The sequence below is a fragment of the Pinus tabuliformis genome, chromosome 6, assembly GCF_031772625.1.
Source record: "Pinus tabuliformis cultivar Carrire ecotype Pingquan chromosome 6, CPIR1, whole genome shotgun sequence".
NCBI lineage: Eukaryota > Viridiplantae > Streptophyta > Pinopsida > Pinales > Pinaceae > Pinus > Pinus tabuliformis.
In genome coordinates this window covers 693,573,272-693,601,254 of record NC_142292.1, presented here as the reverse complement: position 1 = coordinate 693,601,254, position 27,983 = coordinate 693,573,272, and the positions used below count along the sequence as shown (strand labels likewise).

The following is a 27,983-nucleotide window of genomic DNA, read 5'->3' as shown; positions in this document are numbered from 1 at the left end:
AAAACCTAACAATAAAATAAAATTTAAAAAAAAAAAAAAAAAAAAACAATAATCCTATCCAACGCATATTATAGACATGACTGTACGCTAAAAAAATTCAAACTAATGAAACGCTTCAGGCTAGAAATCAGAACTGGAATGAAATGACTGCATACAAAGACCCTAGTCGCAAACGCTACGACTGAAGGAATAATGAAGGCAAAAAATTACGCTAACCCTGAAGTAAAAAAAAAACTTACGCATACAAAAAACAAAAGGGAAACCACGTACGTTTCGTTTGCTATTTGCAGGACTGAAGAAGCTACAGGTTTTGCGTGGAGGAAAACGCAGGTTTGGTAAACGGATGAAGGGGAGCTCGATGGGAAAGAGAACGCAGAGCAGAGCAGAGATATGGTGTTGCAGATAGCTGAAGGGACAACAGTTTTTAATTTTTTTTTTAATATGCAGGTCTGCGTGAGAATTGACGGCGGCAGCAAAGTAGCGTTTGGTGTTTGAATGTGGGTTTTGCAGGTTGCCTGGAAGCGTGGTTGGGGAATGCAAATAAAGTTGGACGAAGGCAACATGGGGAGGCAGCAGAAGCTGCGTGAGGATAAGAGGGAGAGCGAAGGTATGGACTTGGAGCAGCCATAAATGGAATGAGAGGAGAAAGGACACAGGCAGAGGAGAGGGTTTTGCAGGTCAGCGTGAGGGAGAAATGGGTAATAGTAGCTGCGCGATTGAAGATTGTGGAAATGTAGATTTGCCTCCAAAAAAAAAATTCAAAATGCCCTTATAACACAATGAAACCCTGAGGAACAGCAAAGATTTGATCAAACCCTCGGAAACCTTCAGAAAACCCTGCAACCTGAAAAAACAAAAGGATCACCCAAAAAAGATGTGCATAAAACAAAACTAAAAACCCTAAACCCAGCAAGAAATTTACAGTATTTACAAACTGAAAGCTCTTAATCAGCCAGATTTATCAATAATCACAATAATATTATCAGAATTTAATTTTAATGTAAAACGCTTCAGAAAACCCTGCATGCATTCATAAAAAATATTTCGAATGATGAGCCCGGGATCAAGAACTGGCTGGGCTCTTTCAGAAAACACAACCCGGGAGTTGGTTGGTTCAGCCGAGAACTTCCCCTAACGCCCGATAATCTGAAAAAAGGATTTCCTGCACAGCTTAAAATCAACCATTAACATAGAAGGAGAAACCAATAGTGAAACCCCGATCAGATGGAGATATCTGCCACTATATTTCAGAATCTAAACTATTATTCAAACCCCAAAGATCAGACAAGATACCTGTGCCTAGATAAATCTTCATTAAGCTATCATCAATGGCTAAAAATAAAATTATGCAGAAAAAATAGAACAATCTTACAGCATTTTTAGAAGAGTAACACCAGTAAGATTTTTAACCCCAAAGTCTTCTTTATTGCACAAAAAAATGACTACAAGAGAGCTTTCTTTAGCACCAGCCTCTCAGATCCAAATCTCATCTCAAATGACCCCTAGCACCCTATTTAAGGAAATATTCCCAACAGCTAGTTCGAGTGATCCACATCAAAATGATCTCGACCGTCGATGAGGATCAAGATATCTCTTAATCTCATCCGTCGAATTTTTAATGTATTAAAAAATTGAAATTCAGCGTTTATTTACTCAAAATATTATTATTTTATTATTTTTAGGTTTTTTACTTTATTTTTTATTTTTTATTTATTTATTTAATTTTTCAATTTTTTATTTTTTTTTTAATTTATTTTTAAATGGATCCTCGAACTTAGCCTTTGGAAAAATCACCTAGGACCTAGGACTTAGGACTTATGAGGGGATTAAAAACATTTTCTAACCCTCAAGACACTTTACATCATGACTTTTACAACTTTACATCTCAAGGGGGAGAACCCATTTGACATAGACCCTCATAAACCACCCAGTTCTGTGACACAACTATAATCTAGCAGATTAACACACTAGGATTCTCCTAAGATTCTAATGACAAAATCTATTCCGGCTTTGGGGTTAGGCTGAAGGAAAACTCTGCCGATCATAGATCGGTGAGACAAAAAACCTTCCGGAACGTAGATTATCACTAGAAAATTAGGTCCACCTAGGCAATTTACATACATGACTCAACTCTGCTAAGATTATTTACAATTAAATATGCAGACTGGGTTTACAACATAAATTGATCAAGCTGTCGATGACTGTCAAATGGCACGGACATGTCGATCAAGCGCTATCCCTTTTTTGCAAAGAAAAGAGGGTGTACTGCTGGGAAGTTGACACGTAGTGGTCAACATCTGGCTCCACTTGGGGACACGTTGCTGCACTATAGGAATGTGAGAATCCAGAATCTGCACCCGTGCAACACACAACAAAACATAAGTAGCGTCCATCCAAAAAATCATCATATAACGTTAAGCACAGGAAAAATATAAGCTCTTCATTTATTAACTATCTAGTAACATGAAAAGTAGATCTTAATCCTAAAATAGAAATGAAAATGCTGAAAAAACAAGGAGTAAGGTTAGAAATACAGGGGATGCCCCATGGCATCAGATGTGTTCAATATAGTGTATACTGAGCATTTGCCTGCTTTCAGGCAAATCTGTCAGCTGCTTGTCGAATGTGCCATGTCCAATTCTACATATGGTAGGAATTTTTCCTATCCGAAAATCAAGCTGCTCGCGGCCGTCTGATGCATCAAATCTTCTTCTCATTCTCTTTCTTTTGCACTTTTTCTTCCTGGCAAGCTGCATCACTGATGACATGGAACTTTCTGCTTCAAAGCTATCAGATGAAGTATGTAAGATATGCGTGACATGTCTTTCTTTATCCTGCATCTGATCTTTATCATTTTTAATTCTATCTGGATCACCTTCAATTAACCACCTTTCAATCGAACCAATGACCTCCTCATAGTAAGATGGAGCTTATTGCAGCGGATAAGAAGGCTCTTGATCTATTGATTTTTCCTGGTTTCCTTCATCTTCCGACTGCTGTTGAAATTTCTGAAACTGTATTTTAATGGCGTCTATCTGACTAGAGTGTTCAACCCTTATAGCACTGATTTCCCTGGCATGGTCTTCTTCCATGGTCATCAAGCAACGTTGCATAGAGTTTATCTCTTTCTTATGATTTGCTTGCATGGTCGTCATATTTTCCTCTAAGCCTGACATCTTGCTTTGCATAAAACTAATTTCTGCGTCATGATTAATCTTCATGGCTTCAATTTCCTTACTATGTTGATTTTGCATGATCTCCATCTCCCTATTACGCTTTTCCAGGTGAGTGCATAAATTTCTCACATCATTGGCATAATTAGTTTGATTTATCTCCATATTTCTTACCAGTAGCAATAGTTCTTGTATAATTTGCTTATGATCTTCCTTTTCATTGTCAACACTACTATGATCTGCAATGGTACAAGTGGATGGCACATTCTGATATGAAGAATTGTCTTGAAATCTTTCTTCGACAGCTGAACCTTTTATAAGATTACTTTCATTTTGTTGCAGACTGAACTTTGGCTTCACTCTTGTGAATGCGTCCTCAGGAATCTTGTCCTCCAATATTCGGTGAGGACTCTAGTTCTGAATATAAAAATTTGTGTTGGTTTCCTCTGCCTATAAGAACATGGGTAGATCTTGATCATGAATCATCACCTTCACCGCTTCCACAATAGTCATGTTCTTCCTTTCTGCAACTCCATTATGTTGAGGGTCACAAGGAACTATCCACTCGCTCCTAATCCCTGCTTCATAGAAATCATTGACGTCTTTGGAAGTATACTCTCCTCTAGTGTTGTGAACATCCCAATAACATTATGATTTCATCGCGATTTTTTGGCCTAGCCGATGTTTGCCAATTTTAACCAATATTTTGAAGGTATCTTAGTTTTGTTGATGTTTGCTAATTTTTACCAATGTTTTCCTGATTTTTACAATTTTTTATTTTCTCCTGATGTTGATGTTTGCAACATTGCTCTCCTCCATTATCTAACCTCAAAACTTCAATCTTCCTTCCTTTCAAGTTCTCTACCTGAGTCTGGAATTCTTGGAACTTGCTGAAGACCTGATCCTTGGTCTTCATGAAGTATATCCAAGTAGTGTTGCAGGAAACATCCCCCCCGGATCTAAACCCCGATCCGCGATCCGTACGGATGCGTGGGGGAAGTGTCGTCCGAAATGCGCTTCGGAAAAACCGAAACGCGTTTTGGACTGATAAACACGCTTCCTAGAAATTCTGGAAGCGTGTGACCGAAACGCGCTTCATACGGCACTTCGGCCATACAAAGCGCCACGCTTCGGAGTACGAAGCGTACAGATCACATACGATTCCGTACATGCTTCCTCCATTTCCGTCGCATGGCCAAACAATGTTGTTTTTAGTATTTTTTTGTATTTTGACTTGTTGGGGGTGGCTCCACCTTAGGTTAGGGTGAGGAATGAAGGGATTAAAGCCCCCATTCATCTCTCATTTTCTCACTTTGAGTTTATGAGAGTTGGAGAAGAGAAGAGAGGAGAAGAGAGCTTGGAGGAGTGAAGGAGGAGGAGCTTGGAGGACTTCATCTACAAGAGCTAAAGAGGAAAGTGCAAACCCCAAACTCCCTTATTTTTTTGACATTTTTTTTTTGTATTTTTCTCCTCCCTCTCCTACTCTTTCCCATTGTTTCTACTTGCTCATTTAATTGCAGGTTTTCCACCACCTATATCCATATTCCAAGATGGTGTTCTTTTTGCTTCTATGTATCATTCCACTTTTGGTTTTAAGGATGGCAAAGGGGAGTAGGAATAGAAGGGAAGAAGCACAAGAGGACAGTGGTCCCAATATGAGTGACCCAATGTATGATGAGGAGGAAGGGTTTGAAGAGGAAGGGGATGAAGTTGAACCTGAAGGGGAAACTGAAACACTAGAGGCGAAAGCTGCATTAACACCCTTGTGGAACTATGTGACCAAACTTGAAGGGGGAAAGGGTGGTGGAAGCTACAAATTTTTGTGCCCTCATGGTTGTCATGGAGGAAAACCATTTAGTGGTTCATATACCCATGTGAGGAGGCATCTTTGTGGGGTGATGGATAGTGATGATAAAAAGGGTGTTGTGGGGATACAAATTTGCCCAAACATTTCATCTGAACAAAGAAGAAAATACATCCAAATAGAGGAGGTTGCACAACAAAAAAGCAAGAAACAAAATACTCATTCTGAATCAAGTGCAACCTCTAGATTTGGTAGCTCATCTCCTCATGGTACTTCTAGAAGCTCTAGAGGTAAAAGAACAATAGGGGATTTCCTTAATGTTGCTGGGAGGGATGATGTGGATGGAAAGATAGTCTGATTTCTTTGTGCTTGCAGTGTACCATTCAATGTGCTTCGCTCTCCCTATTGGCATGAAATGGTAAAGACCATCAATGAAGCCCCAAAGGGATACAAGTCCCCCAACTATGAGAAAGCTAGAACAGTGTTATTAGAAAGAGAAAAAGCAAAGGTTCAAAGAGCTTTGACACATTTTACAAATGAGTGGGTAGATTGTGGGGTATCCATTGTATCAAATGGGTGGACAAATATTAGAAACCAACATTTGATAAATGTTCTTGGTGTTTCTGCTAGTGGTGCAGTATTTATTACATGTCATGACTCCTCCATTAGTGCATCTTCCCAAAACATTGTAGATCTCCTATTGTAATCAATCAAAGATGTTGGTCCTAATATTGTGGTTCAAGTGATCACAGATAATGCAGCAAATTGTAAGGTAGCAAGAAAAATTATTGAGCGTACTCATCCACACATCTTTTGGTCTGCGTGTCTGGTTCACACATTGAACCTTTTGATGCATGATATTGTGAAGCATAAAGAATGTGGGTGGATTAATGAGCTTTACATGAGAGGGAAGCAACTCATTAAATTCATCACAAGGCATACAAGGGTAAACTACTTCTATGGCACTTACTCCAAGTTGTAGTTGCTTAAACTTGCAAAGACAAGATTTGCTAGTTATTACCTCACCTTTAGGCGGCTAGTGAAGGTGAGACAAGCTTTAACTAATATGGTGTGTGTTGAAACATGGGATGAAATTAACACTGATAGAGATGGTGTTAATGCAGCCAAGGACACTATTCTTGACATGTACTTTTGGTCACAGGTTAAGTATGTTTTGCAATTCACCAAACCAATTTATTACATGATCAAGTTTGGAGATTCAGATCGACCGATAATTGGGGAGGTGTATGAGCAAATGGATAGCATGTTGGGGCAGATTAAAGACATTGTTGAGCCTAGAGATATCACCTTGTACAATCATATTCGTGCAGAGGTGGAAAACCGATGGGAAATGCTAAATGTTCCATTGCATGCATTAGCATATGTTTTGACACCTAAATACTATCATCCATCATGGCTTTCAACACTAGCACCTCGAGGGGGGGAAGCAGGAGAAAACCACACCAAGATCAAGAGGTTCACAAAAAATATATGATTGCATTGAGTAAATTAGTCCCTAATGAGGAGGACGCTGCCATGGTACGGAGACAGTTGAGCAACTATATGCTTAACACTGGTCCATTTGGGAGCATGTGTGCAATTAGAGATCGAGAGACTTTTTCTTCTCTTGAGTGGTGGAACATGCATGGAGGGGCTACTCCACTTCTACAGACTTTGGCATTGCGGGTGCTATCACAGGTGGTAAACACTTCTTTTGCAGAGAGGTGTTGGAGCTCTTATTCTTTCATCCACGGTGTTAAAAGGAACAGGTTGAGTTTAGACCGGGCAGAGAGCTTGTTTTATGTTCATTACAACTTGTGATTGTTGTCCCATTACTGTGATGATGCAAAGACTAATAAAGACCTTAAGATTTGGGACAGGAATCCAGAGGAGCCCAATTTGGAGGATGGAGTGTTGCGATTAGAGCAATTAGAGGATGCTCTTATCCAGGTATGTCCATTGTGGTATCAATTTTCCTTATAAAGCATTTCTCTAATTCATGTTTTTTTTTTTGTTAACTATTGGTTTTTTTTTGTATGAATTTTTTGAGCGATTCCAGGATGATGATGATCGTGTTGAGATGCCACCCCCATCTGGTCCCTTGGTTCCTAGGTTCAACACCAACAGCAGGGGATTCGTCTTCATCAGTTTCAGTGCCACAACTTCCACGTGCACCATCTTCTTCATTGCCACCACGTGGAGGCCCGTTGCCACGTTCTCTTCGTGGTTGAAGGAGGAGAGATTAGTAGATATATTCACAATTTACTACTTTTGTCATAGATTAATCATTAGACTTGTAGACTTGTGAATTTGAACCTTTTTTGTCTTGGCGGCGACCAAGTGACATATTTTGTAAACATTATTATTTGAATTTTGGACATGACAAATGTTGACAATTGCTCACTCGCTGGATAAATCATAATATGCTCTATGTTTTATGTTTTATAATATGCTTAAATGTTTTATGTTTTACAATATGCTTAAAAATTTGATGTATGTTTGTAATTGCTAGAATATAGATGGTTGATGTTCGAATAATTAATCATTGATGTACATATTAGTAACTACAATGGAATCATGGATGCCATATCTATCTTGATTTATGCAAAAATATGCATGTTTTCATGTCTTCTACAACTAATTTGGTATTTGGGATGTTTATTTTAAGTATAAATGCAAAAAAAATATAAAATATATATATATAGCAGACGCTTCGCTTCCTAGATTTTTGGAAAATGGCGCTTCCGCGTCCCCACTTCATGCAACATTGGATCCAAGTCTTTCAGGAGAAATCATCAATGAATATTACATAGTACAAGTAGCCACCCAAGGATGATGCAGTCATAGGTCCACATACATTTAAATGTATTAGATTCAAGATTCCTTTGGATCTATCACAACTCGAAAAATATCCCTTGGTATTAATGCCAAGTGCATAACCCTTGCAAGCGCACAACCCTTGCAAACGCAATCATGCTCTACTTGAAGTTTTGGAAGACTTGTAACCATCTTCCTCAATGCTGGCAAAGCCTTGTAATGCAGGAGAGAAAATATTTGATGTCGTAGCTCACATAAACTAATAGTGTCATGTATCAATGTCTGGGTTGGACATCCTACCAGTCTGTATAGACCTCCCTCTCGAACACCAACTACTTTTGTTGAGTCCATGCTTGAGCCCTTATGTCATATAAGAACCTAACCATCCATAAATGCAACTCAATAACCTTTATCTTCTATTGTTGAGATAGAGAACAGATTCTTCTTCAATCTTGGTACATACAAAACATCTCTCATGTGTAGTGAATCTTCAGACTCCAACTGAAACAAAGTTGACCCGGCCCTTTCACTGCATACTTGGCATTATCTCCAAGTTCCACCTACAATGTTGAATCCCTCTCTATCAAATTAGAGAGAGAAACTTGAAAACCAGTCATGTGCCTAGAAGAACCACTCTCCACCAACCAAATATCACAGCTATTGGTGATGGTGCTAGAAAGAGCATAAACAAAAACTTTCTCCTCAGCTCCCTCTGGTTCGAGAATAGCTTCCTTCTGAAGATTGGTAATATATTCAAATTGTTTTACATTCTAGGACTTGGCATCATTTGGAAAGAGATTAAAAAATCCAGTCAAGTTGTTGAACACTTGTCTCTTAAGCTGACTCCAATGGCTGCTCTTTAACAATGCTCTACTACCATGTTGAACTTTCTACAAGATGCACAATAGACTACAATTTTCTACTAGATAATTACTTCCTAATGATTTTCACACAATATTCTTATGTCACTGATATCATTGAGCAATTACACTTAAGAAAATATCAACAGTAAATGCAGCGGAAACAATAAAGCTCATAGAAAGACAACCATGCATAATAGAGACAATAGTTTTACCCTAGGGAACCCAACTTTGGGTGAAAACCCAACAACATTTTTTTAGGAGAAATTATTCTTTAGCAAGGTTTACAAATCAATAATTTGTCTAGGAATTTGTGTCAATAATCCAAGTCAAATACTAGTCAAACCTGGTCAAAACTCCAGCAAGTCAACATTGGTCAGACTCTCGAAAATACTCAAAAGTCAGCGGTGGTCAAACAAACATCCTACAGTCAAAATTCGGCCCTATGGTCAACCCTCAGATTCGCAATCAACCCTATGGCAAAATTTTGCATGAGCAGCCTGCAACTGGTCAAACTGCAGTCAAATCTACATGTGTGAGTCCGTACATTTGCAGTCAACTCTTGGTCAAACAGTCTGGTCAAATCTTGGTCAACTTCAGCGAAACTCAACTTCCTTCTTGTCACACCTGTAGCTGCTCTAAGAGAGATAAGATGATGATGAGAGAGAAGACTAATTGTTCCTTCTTGATCATGAAAATGAAATGTCACATTATATATTTATACTAGTCGAATGGGGTGAAATAACCCAAGGGACACATCCCTTCACCCTCTTAGGCCGACTTGAATTTTCTAGGCCGACTTGTCATTCAAAAATCAATTTTTCTATTTAATTCTTCTAGGCTGACTTAGGCATGCAGGAATACCTCCTGATGCTACACCAAAAATCAACATAATCCATGTCACATTGGTTATCATGGATTAATCACCATGTTTCCCTTTATGGGATAGGACCTCAATCAACAAGTAGATGTGAGAAAAATAATCTCTAAGATCCCAAGTTATAGGGAAAAGCACACCAGCTAGATGATATTTCCTAAAAATAATGAATGAACCACCAAATTCATGAGTTTTTTCAAAAAACTTGCAAGTCAGGTAAGTTTTTCAAAAATTAACGATTTCTTTTTCCCAAGTATTCATTTCAAGGACTTGTAAATTAATTAATAAGTTTTGCAACACCAATTCGTTTTGATATCAAGAACTTGATGAAATTGTTTTAGCAATTGACATACAACTTCTGTTTTTCTATTTAATGATATATGATTTTTTGGCATTGAAGAGTTTTGATTTCAAAGAAACATTTATTCTTAAGTCAAAAAAAATTCCACTAGGTATTACCCATGAATATGTCCTGCATTTGTGAATATTATTGCAGAAATTTCAGTCAAAGCTTCCCGATGAATATTAAAAGTTTTATGTCAACTTTTACACCATCATAATCAAATTTCATAAATGTTATGCCATTCAAGTTCACAAAATAGAAGTCAATAAAACCCTTCAAAAGCAAAAGAAACACCTCACTTTGATGAAAGACAAGAATTATTTGTTAAATACAAGAAATACAATTGAAAAGTAACAACCAAATGAAGTTAAATGACTTACATGGATTGGCAAAATTTCGAACAACACTTCATTTATTTACTTCAAAAGTTGAAGTGCTAATCTTGTTTACTTTCAGTCCTATCATATTGTGAGAAAGAATTTAACTTAACATCGATTTTAGTATTTCACTAATGATTATTTATGTGAAAGTCTTCTTCATTTTTTATGCTGTTATAAGACCTCAAAATTATGCACATGTATATACAAATAAATGTTACATTTAAGAGTTAATTGGACTTACAATTCAATCAACCCAACATGATTTAACACAACAATTACTTCTTGATTGCATAATCATCCACCTCAATTATGTATATATATTATAGTGTAACTTTGTAAGAGATTACCGGTCTTAAACGGGTCAGATCAATTGGTGATGATCCAGACATTGCTGCATACCTGCAGAAGTGGACATAAGAGTTATAAGTTAAACAAGTAGGGAAAACTTTTATAATGAAAACAATTCTTGTTAAAATTGAAAATGGTGCCCCATGAGTTGTTTTCTATAATATTCCAAACTAAGAATTAACAGTGAAAATCAAGAACATGAACTAAGCTACAGCAATTAACAAGGACCATGCAACAAGTAAAGCAACCAAAAGTCGAAACAATACACATAACCATCAAAATGCCAGAGAAAATACTCTAAACAGCTGAGCCATTTTATAAATAATGATAAATCAAATGTACATAAGCAGGTAGGAACAAGGGAACCTGGGCTTGCTATGCAAGCTATGCAAATCCCAGGTGGTACGAATCTGATCCAGAGGAAATGCTTGCCCAAACTGATACTGTGCACTACCTGGAAATATTATTGTTGCTACTGCTGGAATGGGACTCAAAATTCTGCTCTGAAAAATGCCCGGATCACCCTAAAATTGCAGCCATAGACTCCCCTTCAAAAACCCAGAAATACCCAAAAAGGGTTTAGCCCAACTCCAAGCCAAATTGAATCCACAAAGGGATGCAAATTTCTCAGCTAACTAGCAATACGCCCTACTATAAGAATGAGGATTTCAGGCCCGAACATCACCCAGAAAATTTTGTAAAATTAGCTAGAAACTCCTCTCAATAAACCCACAAAAACCCAGAAAGGGTTTGGTCACAATCCATCGACCCCCAAAGATCCCCAACAAGTGTGAATTGCTTAATTTGTCCAGAAAACGCCCCACAGTACTGATATTGTTGAATTAAGTCCAAATCCACCACGCGAAATTTCCTCTCTCTTCTACAAATTTATCTTCGAAAACCCAACCATTTTCCAACCCTTTGCTCCAAGAATCAGTTCTCTCTAAATGTTTGCGCAAGCTATGTCCAAAAAACTTTGTGCACTGCCAGAATTAACAAATTCGGCCCTTAAAATAATGTTGATCTCAGCCCTGCAAATCCACTACAAAATCACCGACATCAATAGAGAAAACCACTTGCAAATTAGTCGAAACTCCAACCCACAATAGCTGATCCTCCAATGAGCAACTCGAACTTCCTTTGCACCCAAGGAGTGTGTAAAACTAAGTGAATGCCTGCAATAAATCTCTGTTGAAATCCTGAATTGGACTCCCTAAATTGCCTCACTAGGGAGACACTCGAAGTTCTCCGAAATGAGGGTGGAATTCCCACTCGAAAATTCCTTGTGCTAAACAACACGGGTTGCCTTGGTTAAGCAGCTCAAAAGAATTAATTGTTGAATTATCAAATGATCAAAAGATATCCAAATGTGAGTCCCCATGCTCTATTTATAATTGTTCGCCCTCTCCTCCTTGGTGGCCCCCACTCTCCACTAGTTTGCACCCATTCTCTTTCTCTTCCCCCTCCAAAAAGTGTGAATTTCTCCATTTGGTTGAATTTCCTTCTCTTATGGCCCCCACATTCCATTAGAGCTGTAAATTTCCATTTCCCCTAAGTCCCATATGCCAAAAATGTCTCCAATGACCAGATTACAAAATTGTGATATGCTTAGCACCTCCCCAATAAACTTCGTTAATCCCCTCCAATGAAAATTAAAAATTGGGGATATTAGATTTTCAATACCCATAATTTGTATTACATGTAATTTTTTGGTCGGTTATGCAATAAATTTGACACACTCTAAACTATTATTCCCCTTTAGTGTCAATTAATCAATTTTTCTTGCTAAATTAAATTAAAAAATCCTAAGCCAGAAAATTAATTAATTTTTGGTCTAAAATAATTTTAGAGAAACTAATTTATCTCCAAGTGGAAAATTCGTGGGTCAAAAAAAAGTCAAATTTTGGAGGTCCCCCACTAAGAGAAAAATGAATATTAAAAAAAAATTGAGCCCTTGGACCTTGGTGGTTAAGTCAAAGTCAAATTTTTGAGGAAATTAATCCAAAATATTAATTTTTGGATTAATTAAAAGTTGGTTTTAAGAAAATTTTGAATTTTTCCTCAAAATTAAAACTTTGACGGTTGGGATTAAAAGATCATCAAACTATTTTTGACGATCGAGATTATTTTGACGAGGATCAAGCCAACTAGTTGTTAGTTTCCACTTGGAAGGATTTCTCTATAAATAGAAGTCATTTTACTTCTATTTAGATACCTTTGGATGATGTAAATTTTGAAAGTTGGTATTGAGCAATTGCTCTGCTGGGAATATTTCTATATCACAATAGAAAGACTTTGGGGTTCACTTCACGGTGTTCATCTTCCATTGATCTGTGGTATGTGCTAGTTACGTGCTTTCCTATATTGTGCTAAAAAAATTAACGAATTGTTATTTTAGATGTCATTTTTTGGGATTCAACTACATTAACTAAGTCATTCATCTATGACCATTTCCATGAGAGGTAAGTCGTATCTGATTAATTTCTCATGATTTTTGAATAGTCCACTTAGCATTCATTGCATTGGGTGATGCTCACAGAGGTGAAGAAGTGGGATTGAAACTAGTGAAATGAATCACATAGCTTCAATCATCACTTCAGGGGCTTGCACCCAGTAACCAGGACTTCCCGAGAAGTCACCCATCCCAGATCGCCTCTTGCTCAAGCACGCTTAACTGTGGATTTTTCCCCACAATCAAGCCCACTTAGCTTGCTACCCCATTTGCAAAACCTTAGCAAGTATTGTGCCTCATGAACCATTCAAGTAGAGTTCCCTTCACTCTTTTTGTATTTGAGTATTGAGGGGTTTTCGCAGTGCATTATATTAGATGTCATTTTTTGGGATTCAACTACGTTAAATAAGTCAAATGAATTGTTATTTCATTTGTTGGTGATAGGAGCATTTTATTGGTAAAATTTTATTTTATCTTAGGTGATCCGATTCACCATATGATCTAACGATTCTACTTGAGAAAAAGTTATAGAGATTTGCAGGTACACTAGCCCTTGGGCTCCAAGTTCACAAATTGTGGGGAAGAGGCAACTGTGTTTGGGCTCTAAGATTTCTATATGGTATTTTAAATTTTGCAAGAGGTTTTTCTACCAATATTCAAATTTTTCGAAAACTACATTCATCCACTGCTATTACTCAAAAAATATTTCTCCAAGAAATTTTATTTGCTACCATTGTATTTTTGTAAATAAATTGTAAAATTTTTGTAAATAATTTGTAAAATATTTCTAACTCATTTGTTTGTGGCAATTGGGATTTTATTATTATGTTTGGGGATTTCAACTTTTGTATATATATCGGGGTTTTGGGAATTCTCAATTTATTTGTGCAGGTGACTTCAAGTGATCAAGGAAATTTTGTTGGGGTTTTGAGGCAGATCTAGGCTCCATTCACCCTCCAAGCTCAGCGTCCAGCGTTTTGCAATGTTTTGTGGAAGGTTTTTTGGCAGTTGCAAGCATGGGAAATATTTTTTGGCCCTAAGGCCTAGCCATCCAGCCCTTCCAACCCTGGTTGTGGGCCTAGAGAGGCCTCGGCCCCCCTCTAGAGGAGTCGTTCAGCCTCCTGGAGGCCTCGACCCTCCTCCTTCACCCCTATCGCAGCCCTTTTAAGAGCTTTTCCCTTAGCGACATCACTTTAGGTCTAAGCCGCAAGCCCTAAGGGGCCTTTTCCCTTGAGCCATAGCCCCTGGAGGGCTTGCAGAAGGCCTTAGAGGGCTCATACCTTGAAGTCGCGGGCCTAGGAGGGCATTTAGCCCTAGCCGCTAGCCCTATTAGGCATTTTCTCTCCGTCGTTGGGGTTTTTGTGGGTTTTGCAATCATTTCAGCCAAGTTGTGGGATTTTGCAACAATCTTCAGCTAATTTTTTGTGGTTGCAGGCTTGGGGCATCATTGAAAATTATTTGGCATTGGTTTATGGTAATTTGCATCAAGAATTTTGAGTTTATTGGGCTAACACTTGGTTTTGCAGATTAATTAGCCCATTGGGCTAGGGTTTCAAGAGCCAAAGTTGTCAAGCAAGGCCTCAACCAACCATTAGTGCCCTAGTTGCAGTCCTAAGAGGGCTGATCCATTTATTTTCAGCTGACAATTTGTGTTGCAGGTCATTGGCCCAAGTCTCAAGTCATTGGGAAGAGAACTAGTCACCAAACCAAGCCATTTGGCATAAGGGTTTTCTCTCTTTCCCCATAATTTCGTTGCTGTTCTGTTTTTCAGTTCTGAATCATTTTATTACAGCAGTGTATTCAGTACTAAAACAGTCTAAATCTAAGCCTAAATCCACTAATCAATCATCTATGACATTCAAAAAAAACCCTAAGTCACTAAAAATCAATTTTAAAGTCATATTGATTGCATGCAAGTGGATTTAGTGAATTGTTTGATTAATTTTCAGATCTGATTTATATGCTACAACCATCTACATTTAGCCTACAGCAGGAATTTAAGTTCATAACAGTGGCATAATAATTCATTGATATCAGATTTTAGGCTTCTGCGATTTTTATCTTTTTGTAAATGGTTTTCCAGATCCATCGTATATTAAGAGAAGTTATATCATTGTTTCGAACCAGCAACAGTGGTTCATCTTCAGGATGCAAGAAATGTGTGGAAAACTGATCCAACCAAGGGTAATAAATAGGAGGTATGTATGTAGGAAAATAACTGACATTGAAAAAATGTGAAAGGTTAATTATTAAGATGTATATTAGGTATGGTAAATTAAAGTTAATAAAATTATCTTTTTAAGGGTTAATGTGATTTTATAAAGGTTTTATTATGATATATTTTTATTATGATGCTATTTTAATGTTAATTATGATATTATTAAAATAATAATGTGATTGTAATAAATTGATTATAATATTATATAATGTAATAAATTAATAATTAATAAATTTGTCATCATTTTAAAGAATTATTATTGGGTTAATTGGTATATGAAGAATATGATGAATGATAATATTAAGGTATAGTTTAAGAATTTTTAAACACTTTTTAATATTAGGGTATAGTTGATAGTCATATATCACATTTATACTGTCACTTGCGTTGGTTGGATTTATATTTTTTGGGCATAATTCATCATTTTAGAGGTTGTAATATTAATTGAAGATCTGATATAAAGATTTGCAGTAGTGTTAAAAGTGTTGAAGCTCATCTAATTTCATTTTTCCTTGTGGTTTGTGAAACTTGGATAAGCATCTAAAGGTGTAATTCGGTGATTTTTCAACTGCTGCAATCTCATGTTTATTGGTTGATCTAGAGCTCTCTTTTGCACTATTGATATCTATTTTCACTCTTGCATCCTCACATACAAGTGCTCTAATAAAGTTGATAAGTGTTTTGGCTAATTGTTGTAAGTGACATTGTGATCTCATTGCTATTTCGTGAATTGGATATCTCTTGTGGATTGCATAATCAAGTTTAATCACAAGTGTGATAAGAAAATCTAATTGTGTAACTTGGTGTATCCGTTATTCATTGACTATAATCTTGAAGTTGATAATTTTATCAAAGTAGTATTGATCTTGTCCTTTAAGCAATTGTCCATTGACATTTCTTGTTACATTTTCTGGCACCAGTAAGATTGAGCAATTTTCTCTTGTGTTTGGGATTATCATTCATATATCGTTTAAGCACTCTATTGTCATAATTGAAGTTCATCTAAGTACTTAAGAACATTAAGTAATCTCACCTTAAGGGCACTCATTTATCTCCTGCACTTGCATACTAAGGTTAGTTCCTTGCATTAACTATCTACTTCCAAGCATAAGCTTGGTCGATAGAGAATAGGACCACCTTTCTCATCTAGCTTAAGGAGCCTAGCACCTCTTTAGTGGTTAACACAATGACCTTGTGGTCGCCAAAACCACAGTCTCTGCAGTGCCAAAGGCATCAAGTGGTTAGAAACTAAGGGGAGGTATCATTAACCAAGCCCTAGTATGCTTCCCCTTGGCTTCTCTCTCACAACCTACTCTAGAAACTAGCTTCAAAACAATTAAGTGAAAGGATACATTTAGAATAGTGCTAAAATTGGCAACTAGGGCCAAACTTCATGTGGGTCATCTTATTCATGGCTGATAATATGTTCATTAGATTCCTCTCGTCGAGAGGTGTAGGATTGATCTAAGGATCATCTGATTCTGATAAGTATTCATGGAAATATGAATTTATTTTGATTATGGAATTATTATCAAGCCGACCTACAACTCATGTAGGCTCAGAAGCCCAACAGTCACATCTATTCAAACATCAACAGTTATGTATAAATACAGGAGGACTTTTCCTCATTTGCACTCACTCATCTCATCACATCTCTCTCTCTCTACTACACAAAAAAGAGTCTCTTCTCTACTGCGCAAAAAAGGGTCTCTCTCTCACACATGTGAAGCCGGAAGCTGCTGAAACCAATGTTTTTAAAACCGGAACCGGTGACCGGACCGGTCCACCTAATGAACCGGTTTACCGACCGGAACCGGTCTAACCGGGACTGGTTTGGTCTAAACGAACCGGTTTTAGAAAAATACATTAAATAATTATTTTTTAATGAAAAAAACTAGTTTTAAGATTTAAAACCATGATTCCAAGCCAATAGAGACAAAATATGCAAAGATTGCTCATTTATATACCATGTAAAGGTGAATATATCAAAATGGCACTGAGTGCAATACATATTATCGACAAAATACATAAGCAATGAGGCTCTAAATGGCCTCTAGAGTGCAAAAACAAAGCCTCCAAACTATGGGGCCAGTGGCCTACTACAAGACTTCAGTCTAGACTCTACATATATGATAATAGTAAATACTATAATAGTAATCAACACTATCACTTGAAGTTGAAACTTCTCATGAGTCTCAGCCATCATGATCAAACTCAGTTGGTTGAGTCTCGACTCCCAAACTTTGTAGTCACAAACTTCTCTAGTGGTTCAGTTACTTGATTCTCAAACTTCTGAAGGTATTCTGCCCTAATATGCCCTATTATTTCATTTGGTGCTCCACATGGCTTTACATGGCCTCCTATCCCAGCCAAGTGTTGCTTGAACCTGTTAATACCCCCTCCTTGAATGAATTTTTGGCAATATTTGCAGATCATTTTGCCATCAATCATATCACAATGAGCCCATGCAGTATCTCTGGCTTTTGGAGGCATCATGACTCCCTGGATGGTAGATCATAGAAGTGAGAAGTTTATAACACAAAAAAAATTAATTCATGGACAATAGTCAAATAAGGAATTTTCAAGTGCAAATCCTTACCTGGAAATGCAAACTAGCTTCCTTAGCCTCCTCTTGAAGATGGCAACTCCACTAACAGCTACACACTATCTCCAAAATAGCTCCAACTCCAACTCCAAGATAACTACTTCAGCAAAAACTCAACACTCTCCAAGTTCACAAACAAACTCACAAACACTCCAAATCAGTTGTGTGAGACAAATGAGAGTGAGAGGGGCCTCTTATAGCTTGGAGAGGGTGTTTTTGGAGGGAAAACACCCTTAGTTCCCCCCCAAAACCCCAAAACCACAGTTAGAAATCCGCTTTTTGCAAGTTATGGTGGGCATGCCTAAAACCGGCCGGTTTAGGACGGAACCGGCCGGTTTGATACAAACCGGCCGGTTTCGTCCTAAACCGGCCGGTTTTCACCGGTTAGGGCCAAAAATTGGAGAAACTGCCTTCCAAACCGGGTTTTTTGGCCGGTTCGGACCGGCCGGCTTGCTAACTGGCCGGTTTGACCGGTAACCGGTTTTCGAAAACGGTTTTTAAAACACTGGCTGAAACTGAAGCTGCAACTGCAGATCCAAACTTAGACCAGTGTGGACCATCAAACCTCCTCTTCTGATCTGCGTTGTAGGTTCATCTGAACCTCCTCTGAAGGTTGCAACTTTTGGTGGTGGAATCAATTCGATCCGACGGACGGTTTACGAGATATCGACTGCCCTAGTTTGAAGGAAGCTGCTGAAACTGAAGCTGCAAATGCAGAAGTGAAGTTTGACCTGCGTGGACTAGAAGATCTCCTCATCGGAACTGCGTTGTAGGTTCATTTGAACCTCCTCTGAAGGCTGCAACTTTTGGTGGTGCAATCAAGTCGATCCGACAGACGGTTTGTGAGATATCGACTGCCCTAGTTTGAAGGAAGCTGCTGAAACTGAAGCTGCAACTGCAAAAGTGAAGTTTGACCTGCGTGGACCAAAAGATCCCCTTATCTGAACTGCATTGTAGGTTCATCTGAACCTCCTCTGAAGGCTGCAACTTTTGGTGGTGGAATCAAGCCGATCTAACAGTCGGTTTGTGAGATATCCACTGCCCTAGTTTTGATGATGAAGCCACTAATGCTGATGCTGTTGATCTAGGGTTTGCTACTGCTGATATAAATCAGATTTATTGTACTATTTCTCTCTGCTGAATTGTTGAAGATAAAAGAAGATTTCATCAAAGGGTTTCCCCACACATTGTGGGGTTTGTCCCTGGCTAGCCGCCACACCTTGTGTCTCTCGTCTTGGCTTGTTTTCTATCGATCGTTTAATGTTCTTTCTGCACTTTACTTTATGTACATGTGATTGCTAATCTGTGGAATATAATGAGAAAAAGAAGTAAACTGTTATAAGCATAGAACATACCATAACTTAACATGGTATCAGAGCTGAGGTAAAGACAAAGCCCGAGCAAGAGCAAGAGCAATCACCGAAGAGAAGATTGGCAAGGCTATCCTAAAAGAACTATGGGGTCCTCAACACTCTTTCCTGCCGAAGACAAGCTCCATGAGAAAGATGACTATCACGGATAAGATGTCTATCGATCTAACCCTAGAAGATCAAGGAGTGTTGGACCATGTAAGAGGCAATACTGTTGAGCCTCCATCAAATGCATCCGTTGCTGCCTAGAACAAATGGAAAAATGGAGAAGTCAAAACAAAGAAGATCATCCAGGACTCTATGGACAAGCACTTGATGACCTACATCTCTGAACTGGACACCTCCAAGGAAATTATGATAGACTGGTGAGTATATTTAAAGTTAATGATGCAAATCAATTTTTGTTTCTTAGAAATAAACTGAGGGAAATCAAGAAGAGTAAAGATGAGAGTATGCAAGCATACTTCTTAAGAATCACTGAGATCAAGAACGATCTCCTATCTATTGGGGAGACTATTATTACAGAGAAATGGCACTCACGACTCTTGGAGGATTACCATCCGAATGGTACGTGTTCAGGACTACTCTTATGAACAATAATATAATTCCTGGTTTCGAGGAATTAATGCCTAGATGCATTCAAGAAGAAACAAGGGTAGAAGAGCAAGAAATGCCCATGCCTAAAGGTCCTCCTACTGCCTTTTCTTCTCATGCTAAGAAAAGAAATAATTCCGGGACTAAATCAAAAGCAAAGGTTGGACCTAAGGGGGGAAGAAAAGGACGATGTTACATCTATGATAACGCAGGTCACTATGCAAGGGAGTGCCCTAATAGAAAGGACTCACACCGGGACGATGATCAAAATCCCTCTGATGGCAATCAAAGGAATGAAAAATTCAATAGCAAAGGTAAGAGGAGAGTTGGGAATCAAGGAAGGGGACAACCATTCAAGAAGGCTAGAAATTCCAGGATGTATTAAATGCACCTGACCTCAAAAAGAACTTGGTGTCCATCTCGGAAATGGAAGACAAAAGCTACAAGGTAACCTTCAGCGATGGCAAGGTACGTATATGGAAAAATAATGTTAAAGATACCTTTACTCTTGGGTTTCGTGTTGATTCATTATATCAGGTCGATGGAAGTCTGCTAGGTGTCATGTCTTATGACACATCTCTTCAGTCTGAACTTTGGCATCAGAGGTTTGCCCCCCTTCATTATAAAGCTCTACTCGGTGTAAGACAAATGGTGACAGGGATGCCCGAATTCCGAGTAGAGAAAGAAGGTGTATGTCCAGGATGTGCCGAAGGAAAGCTCAAAAGGGGACCATTCCCCTCAAGCCAAAGCAAGACCTTCGATATATTACAGTTGGCTCACTCAGGCATATCTGAGGCTGGAATTAAGAGGGAGACTACTACACCACATACTCCTGAGCAGAATGGTGTGGCGGAAAGGAAGAACCGTACGATTGTGGAAGCTGTCTCTATGGGTAGATGATGTAACAATGCCTGATGTGGAGGAACCCATGGATCCTATTTATCCACCTGAGCCTTCCTCTTCTAGGAAGAGGCCTTCATGGCTTAGGGGGATACTTGATGATGCTGAAGGACATGCTGCACCCCGAGGAACCTTCCGTGAAAGTAAGAAACCTAACAGGTATCAGGGATACCTGACCATCATGAGCACGATCATACAAAATGAGCCTTCATCATTCTCAGATGTTGTCAAGCATCAAGTATGGAAGGATGCTATGACCAAAGAATATGAGTCTATTATGGAGAATGATGTCTGGGAAGTAGTTCCCAGACCCCAAGACAAGATAATTGTTACTTCAAAATGGCTTTATAAGATGAAGCTGCAGCAGATGGAAGTACGGAATAGTATAAGGCTCATTTTGTTGCTCGTGGTTTCTCCCAGAAGGAAGGTATAGACTATGATGCGATATTTGCACCTGTTGCCAAATATACGACCATCCGCTTGATCATAGCCCTTGTGGCTTCACAAGGATGGAACCTACATCAGATGGATGTCAAGACTACGTTCTTGTATGGTTCGATCAAAGAAGAGGTCTATGTGAAGCAACCTGAAGGATTTGAGATTTATGATTGAAAATCTCATGTATGCAGGTTGAAGAAGGCTCTCTATGGGCTGAAGCAAGCACCCCGAGCGTGGTATGAGAGGATCAATAGCTACTTGATGAAGCTGGGATTCACTAGGAGTGAAGCCGATCCTAACCTTTACCTTAAGGTTGAAGATGACAAGCCTCTCATATTGGTGTTGTACGTGGATGACCTCTTTCTAACAAGTGCATACCCTCTCATTCACAAATGTAAGAGGGAGTTGGCTTCTAAATTTGAAATGAAGAACCAAGGACTTGAAGTGTGGCAGAAGCCAAGGAAAATTTTGCTATCTCAAGGAAAATATGTGGTGAAGATTCTGAAAAGATTTGGTATGATGGACTGCAAGCCTGTGACTACCTCGAGGATCTTAACTTTCAAAAGTTGTATGGTAGTGATGTCGGACAAGATTTGGGAAATGCCTCTAAGTTTCAAAAACTCATTCGCGTTGATGTTCTTGGTGAACCTCCGTCCGAACATATGTTTTGCAGTTAGCATTATGAGCTCATATTTAGTTGAGCCTCACTAGATTGGTGCCAAGAATCTTCTGAGATGTCTTCAGGACATAATCTCTCATGGATTGAGATACACTGCTGGAAATATGAAACTGCATGGTTATTCGAATGTTGATTAGGCAGGTAGTGTGGAGGATCACTGGAGCACTTTTAGTGTTGTTTCTCTTTGGATTCTTCTTCGATATAATGGATGAGCAGGAAGCAGAAGTCGGTTGCCATAAGCACCGCCGAGACCAGATACATATCTACGAGAATGATCTCATATGAAGCTTCCTGGTTGGGGAAGCTCTTCAGTGAGTTGTTTGAACACATACCACTGTGATTCTTTGCAACAACCAGAGGTGGGATTCGATTATTGAGGAATCCCGTATTTGTCGATTGCTCCAGCAGATAGACATTAAGTCGATGAGCAAGGAGGCTCCATCACATTAAGATGATGTACAGGTCGATACACCTTGTCAAAGCCCCGAGGAAAGATCTAATCTGCGATTTTCCCAAACGACTTGGAGTCGTCAAGAAACCCTTGTACAAGGGTCCTGCATGTTGCATACATTGAGCTCTGGGAGCTCTGAGGGCTTGCAGTTCTTACTGGAGCAACATACAACCACAAGGTGACTCACCCTCCCCTAATGGTGCGCACTGGTACAAGATGATTCGCTCTCTTGTGGGACAAGATGATTCGCTCTCTTGTGGAACAAGATGATTCGCTCTCCTGTGTAGTAGGATGATTAGTTCTCCTGTGAGGCCTGGATTGATGTGTTCTCCATGGCAATTGTAGCAGGATTGATGTGTTCTCTTGTGAGGCCTGGATTCATGTGTTCTCCATGGCGATTGTAGCGGGATTGATGTCTTCTCCTGTGAGGCCTGGATTGATGTGTTCTCCATGGCGATTGTAGCAGGATTGATGTGTTCTCCTGTGAGGCCTGGATTGATGTGTTCTCCATGGCGATTGTAGCAGGATTGATGTGTTCTCCTATGAGGCCTAGATTGATGTGTTCTTCATGGCGATTGTAGCAGGATTGATGTGTTCTCCTGTGAGGCCTGGATTGATGTATTCTCCATGGCGATTGTAGCAGGATTGATGTGTTCTCCTGTGAGGACAGGATTGATTAGTTCTCCTGTCAAGGCATCCTACCCATGCAATCTGGCACTCATGGGAAGTACCTCTCATCTGATCAATGAGCAGGGAAATGAAGTTAGGGGCCATAGTAGTACCAATGGACGCATCGTTGTATCTACCGTACTCCCTACGCTAGGATGACCTCCATTGATTTGGGATCAATGATACTGGTCTGGGACCAGTGGTAGGAGTGGTACATTCTATGACACTGACTTTGGGTCGGTTGTTACTGGTCTGGGACCAGTGGTACGCACTCTGAGACTGACTTTGAGTCAGTGGAGGATGTTACTGGTCTGGGACCAGTGGTAGGAGTTGTACTCACTATGACGCTGACTTCGGGTTGGTTGAGACTGGTCTGGGACCAGTGGTACATACTCTGAGACTGACTTTGAGTTAGTATGATACATCCTCGATCATTTCTTCTTCTTCATAATTCAGACAAAAGCAGAGCAGAACAGAACAAAGCAGAGCAGAGCATAACAGAGCAGAGCCATATAGATCAGTACAGGGCAGAATAAGACAAAGCAAAACAGGAAAAATAGAGCAGAGCAGGGCAAGGGTCAGGCTGTACAGGGCAGTGCATTTAATGGATGAATAGTAGCGACCGACAGACCGATTGCAGATGAAGTTTTCCCTAGTTGAGAGGGAGTGTTAAAATTGGAAACTAGGGCCAAACTTCACGTGGGTCATCTTATTCATGGCTGATAATATGTTCATTAGATTCCTCTCGTCGAGAGGTGTAGGATTGATCTAAAGATCATCTGATTCCGATAAGTATTCATGGAGATATGAATTTATTTTGATTATAGAATTATTATCAAGCCGACCTACAACTCATGTAGACTCAGAAGCCCAACAGTCACATCTATTCAAACATCAACAGTTATGTATAAATGTAGGAGGACTTTTCCTCATTTGCACTCACTCATCTCATCACATCTCTCTCTCTCTCTACTACGCAGAAAAGAGTCTCTTCTCTACTGCGCAAAAAAGTGTCTCTCTCTCACACATGTGAAGCTGGAAGCTGCTGCAACTGCAGATCCAAACTTAGACCAGTGTGGACCATCAAAACTCCTCTTCTGATCTGCGTTTTAGGTTCATATGAACCTCCTCTGAAGGCTGCAACTTTTGGTGATGGAATCAAGTCAATCCCACAGACGGTTTGCGAGATATCAACTGCCCTAGTTTGAAGGAAGCTGCTGAAACTGAAGCTGCAACTGCAGAAGTGAAGTTTGACCTACGTGGACCAGAAGATCTCCTCATCTGAACTGCACTGTAGGTTCATCTGAACCTCCTCTGAAGGCTGCAACTTTTGGTGGTGGAATCAAGTCAATCCGACAGACGATTTGTGAGATATCGACTACCCTAGTTTGAAGGAAGCTGCTGAAATTGAAGCTCCAACTGCACAATTGAAGTTTGACTTGCATGGACCAGAAGATCTCCTTATCTGAATTGCATTGTAGGTTCATCTGAACCTCCTCTGAAGGCTGCAACTTTTGGTGGTGGAATCAAGCCGATCCGACGGTTGGTTTGTGAGATATCGACTGCCCTAGTTTTGATGATGAAGCCGCTAATGCTGATGCCGCTGATCTAGGGTTTGCTACTGCTGATATAAATCATATTTATTGTACTATTTCTCTCTGTTGAACTATTGAAGATAAAAGAAGATTTCATCAAAGGGTTTCCCCACACATTGTGGGGTTTGTCCCTGGCTAGCCGCCCACCTTGTGTCTCTTGTCTTGGCTTGTTTTTTGTCGATCGTTTAATGTTCTATCTGCACTTTACTTTATGTACATGTGATTGTTAATCTGTGGAATATAATAAGAAAAAGAAGTAAACTGTTATAAGCATAAAACATACCATAACTTAACAAATAGGCATCTAACTAAAATAAACCAATATCTTGCATCTCACCTAGATTTTAGGACTTGCACATCATATAGGATAGCAAAGCATCTCCAAGAAGCAATTGTTCATTCGGTCATTTGGTATATAATTGACATAAAGCAAGTAATTGACTCCATAAGGCACTGGTCTCACATAATAATCTAGTCTAATCTTTAAGAAACTTGCTAAATCAACCAATTGGCTAGGCCATTCAGTTGTGTCTCCTGGACTTGTTGGTTGCCAACAAGTCTTGCATTCTCATATTCCATAGGGACTACCCTCCATAGCCTGTTGTTGGGAGACAGCTAGAATGAAGAGGGTAGGGATCAGAGTGACAGTGCTCGCCCTGAGTCATTGTCACACCGTGCTTGTACAAATGAAGCGACAACAGGGCTCTAAAGGAATTCGGCCTAAAGAAATTCAGCCCAACAATCTGCTAGTAAATCAAATTTGTGCCTTCCCTACGAGTTGCCACTATGCCTTAGGAAATTCAGCCTCTAGCAAATCAGTTTTTCCAATTAAATTGACCACTCTCTCTCTTCAGCAACTCAGTCCTGCATCTCCACAACTCGGCCTCCTGGATATGCCCTCAAATACTCCAGTACTCCTCTTCTGTGCTTCAGTCTACTAAGCAACTCGTACTAGAGAAAATCGCTTTCTCTTGTTGTGTCTCCTCTCTTATGTCTTCACCTCTTCCTTAGGCTTCTTCTTATAATCTTCATTAAGACCATATCCCTAACCCTAATCTCCATTCTAGAAGAATTTGGAGATCAATGGTTGAGATCATTTATAAGTCACTTAAATAATTAAAATATTTATCCTTAGAAAATGAATTAATAGTCCACAATAATTAATTGGCTTTAATTATTGTATTTTTCTTAAGTTAGACTTAGGAAAAAAGACATAAATCACTTCACCAATCAAACACCTAAAGCGGCAATAAATCATCTTCCACACGCTAAGACAACAAGCCTATGCAGAAGACCTTCTGAAGCTACTATAAGCTTTAGCACTCCCAACTAGCAAGGAAGGGATTCTCCACCAACCCCAGCTTATCTTGGTACTTCACAAACTTCCCTTTCAAGAGGCTTAGTGAGAATATCTGCCACTTGCTCCTCTGTGAAAATGTAATGCAATCTCACAACACCTCTCTAGACCCTGTCTCTGATAAAGTGATATATGATCTTGAAATGTTTGGACCTGTCATGAAACACATAATTTTGGGAGAGCTTAATGCAAATTTGATTATCATAGTGGATAATTGTTGGCCCCATCTCAAGATCGGATAATCCTGCAAGCATATTGCGAGGCCATACTACCTCACAACTTGCCATATGTGCTACAATGTACCATGAGATCATGGTCAATCCCAAGTGAAAACAACATCCAGATCTGGATTTTCTCTCTACAACACTCCCAACCTAATCAAAATTTGTGTACCCCAACAACTCCACTCCACCAACTCTGACATATCTTAGTCCAAAGTCCAACATACCTTGTAGGTACTATTGACCACTGGAGTGGCACCTGATGATTATATAAAGACTCCAAGCCCAAGGATGTACCAATGGACACTTGTACCATCAGATATCATCAGTCAATAGAGTTTTTAAACTCTACTTCTATTTTCTCATTATCTTTCTTATACCCAGATTCCACACCCTGTGGGGAATTGTAATAAATGATACTACTAATGGTGAGTTTTGAGTCTGTAACAAGACTAAGATGTTAGGACTCGATCAGCAAACGAGTACACCTTGGAGTGTTTTTTTCATCTGGTTAATTATCCATTCTTTTTCAGAAGCGGATAATTTTCTGGGTTTTTTCACTCACTTTTTACCACAAAGTCGGGGTGACAGTTTGAAGGTTGTGCCCCTAGCACATCTTAGTGTCTAAAGTAGATGTATATTACCATATTAAATCACACAAAAAATTTCACGGAATTTAGTTAGGTATAGTTAGTCATTTTTTAAATTTTTTGATTTTCCGCACTATGGAAATTGCAATAAAAATTGTACTTGTAATGTAATAAGTGATGTCTAGAGAAGTTGTATGGGGTATGAGTAATGAAATTTTCACCTCTCAACCTCAACTTTCTACTATGACACACTTTGAGGGGTTGGAAATGTCTTTTAACCCTCAAAACCTATTTTCCCTAAATTTAGTGGGAAATCTGGCAATTAATTAAGCCATAAATTAAATAAATGGAGAAAAATAAATATCCACACATGTTAAATGTTGTGGAAATGAGATGGAAAATTATGGAGGAGTTAAAGTGAAGTCTCAAGGTGATGTGGACTCCTAAAATCAAGGAAAGAACATGTACTCAAATAAATCGAATTTATGGCATTAAATGAAAAAGTTACTTACTTGGAAATTCGAATTTGTGAAGTTAATGCACATTTGGGAGGATTTGGGAGAATATTTGGTGGATATTTTTGTGGGAAGTTGTCCCCACATGGGTTACCACCTATATGCACTTGTCATTCCATCATAAAATTCGAATTTGGCACATAAGGGAAGAAGAAAATGATGTCCACTTGCCAAAATTCGATTTTTACACTTGGTAATGGAGGTCCATTCAACAAATTCGAATTTCTCTTTGGGATTGTCACCTCATGCCATGTGTTTAATCACTTCTACCTTGGGATTGGCTCTCATAGTTCTATATAATAGAGCCTTGAGCTCTCATTTGTATGATATTGTTACTAGCTATTGTGCTTGCAGAAGCGTTGGTGCCTTATACACTTTTAAAAATATCAATAAAGACTTTGGGGTTTCATTCATGAGGTGTTCCTCCTTTAGGAGTGTGATGAATTGTTGATCATTGGTATAATTCCTTTTACTCATGCTTTGATCTAATTTGTTTCCATATGCTCTTGTAGATTTGTTAATGTAGAGCTATCTTGCATTGACATTTGATTTAGAAGTATGCTCTAGATATAGAATGCTCTAGTTGGTTTTAAATAAATCTCTAGAGTTTCTTATCATTGTTTATTGCTAAATCTATATGGAACTAATTCTTGATTGAAGTTTTGTAGAGGGAACATCTTGTTTGGATCACAGAATCAAGCGTGAGGGGAAGTCTTTGGAGAGACCA

At 38.9% G+C, this 27,983-nt stretch overlaps 1 protein-coding gene across 6 annotated transcripts in view; it reads right to left on the bottom strand.

Annotated features, from left to right (window-relative positions):
* The window catches only part of FAAH (fatty acid amide hydrolase), a 311,150-nt gene that overhangs the window by 161,543 nt on the left and 121,624 nt on the right, over window positions 1–27,983 (bottom strand). For all 6 annotated transcript variants that reach the window (XM_089420823.1, XM_089420819.1, XM_089420828.1 and 3 more), the window contains one exon: window positions 10,602–10,653. In XM_089420823.1, the coding sequence (XP_089276949.1) occupies window positions 10,602–10,653 (52 nt within the window). The remainder of the gene's footprint in view (window positions 1–10,601; window positions 10,654–27,983) is intronic.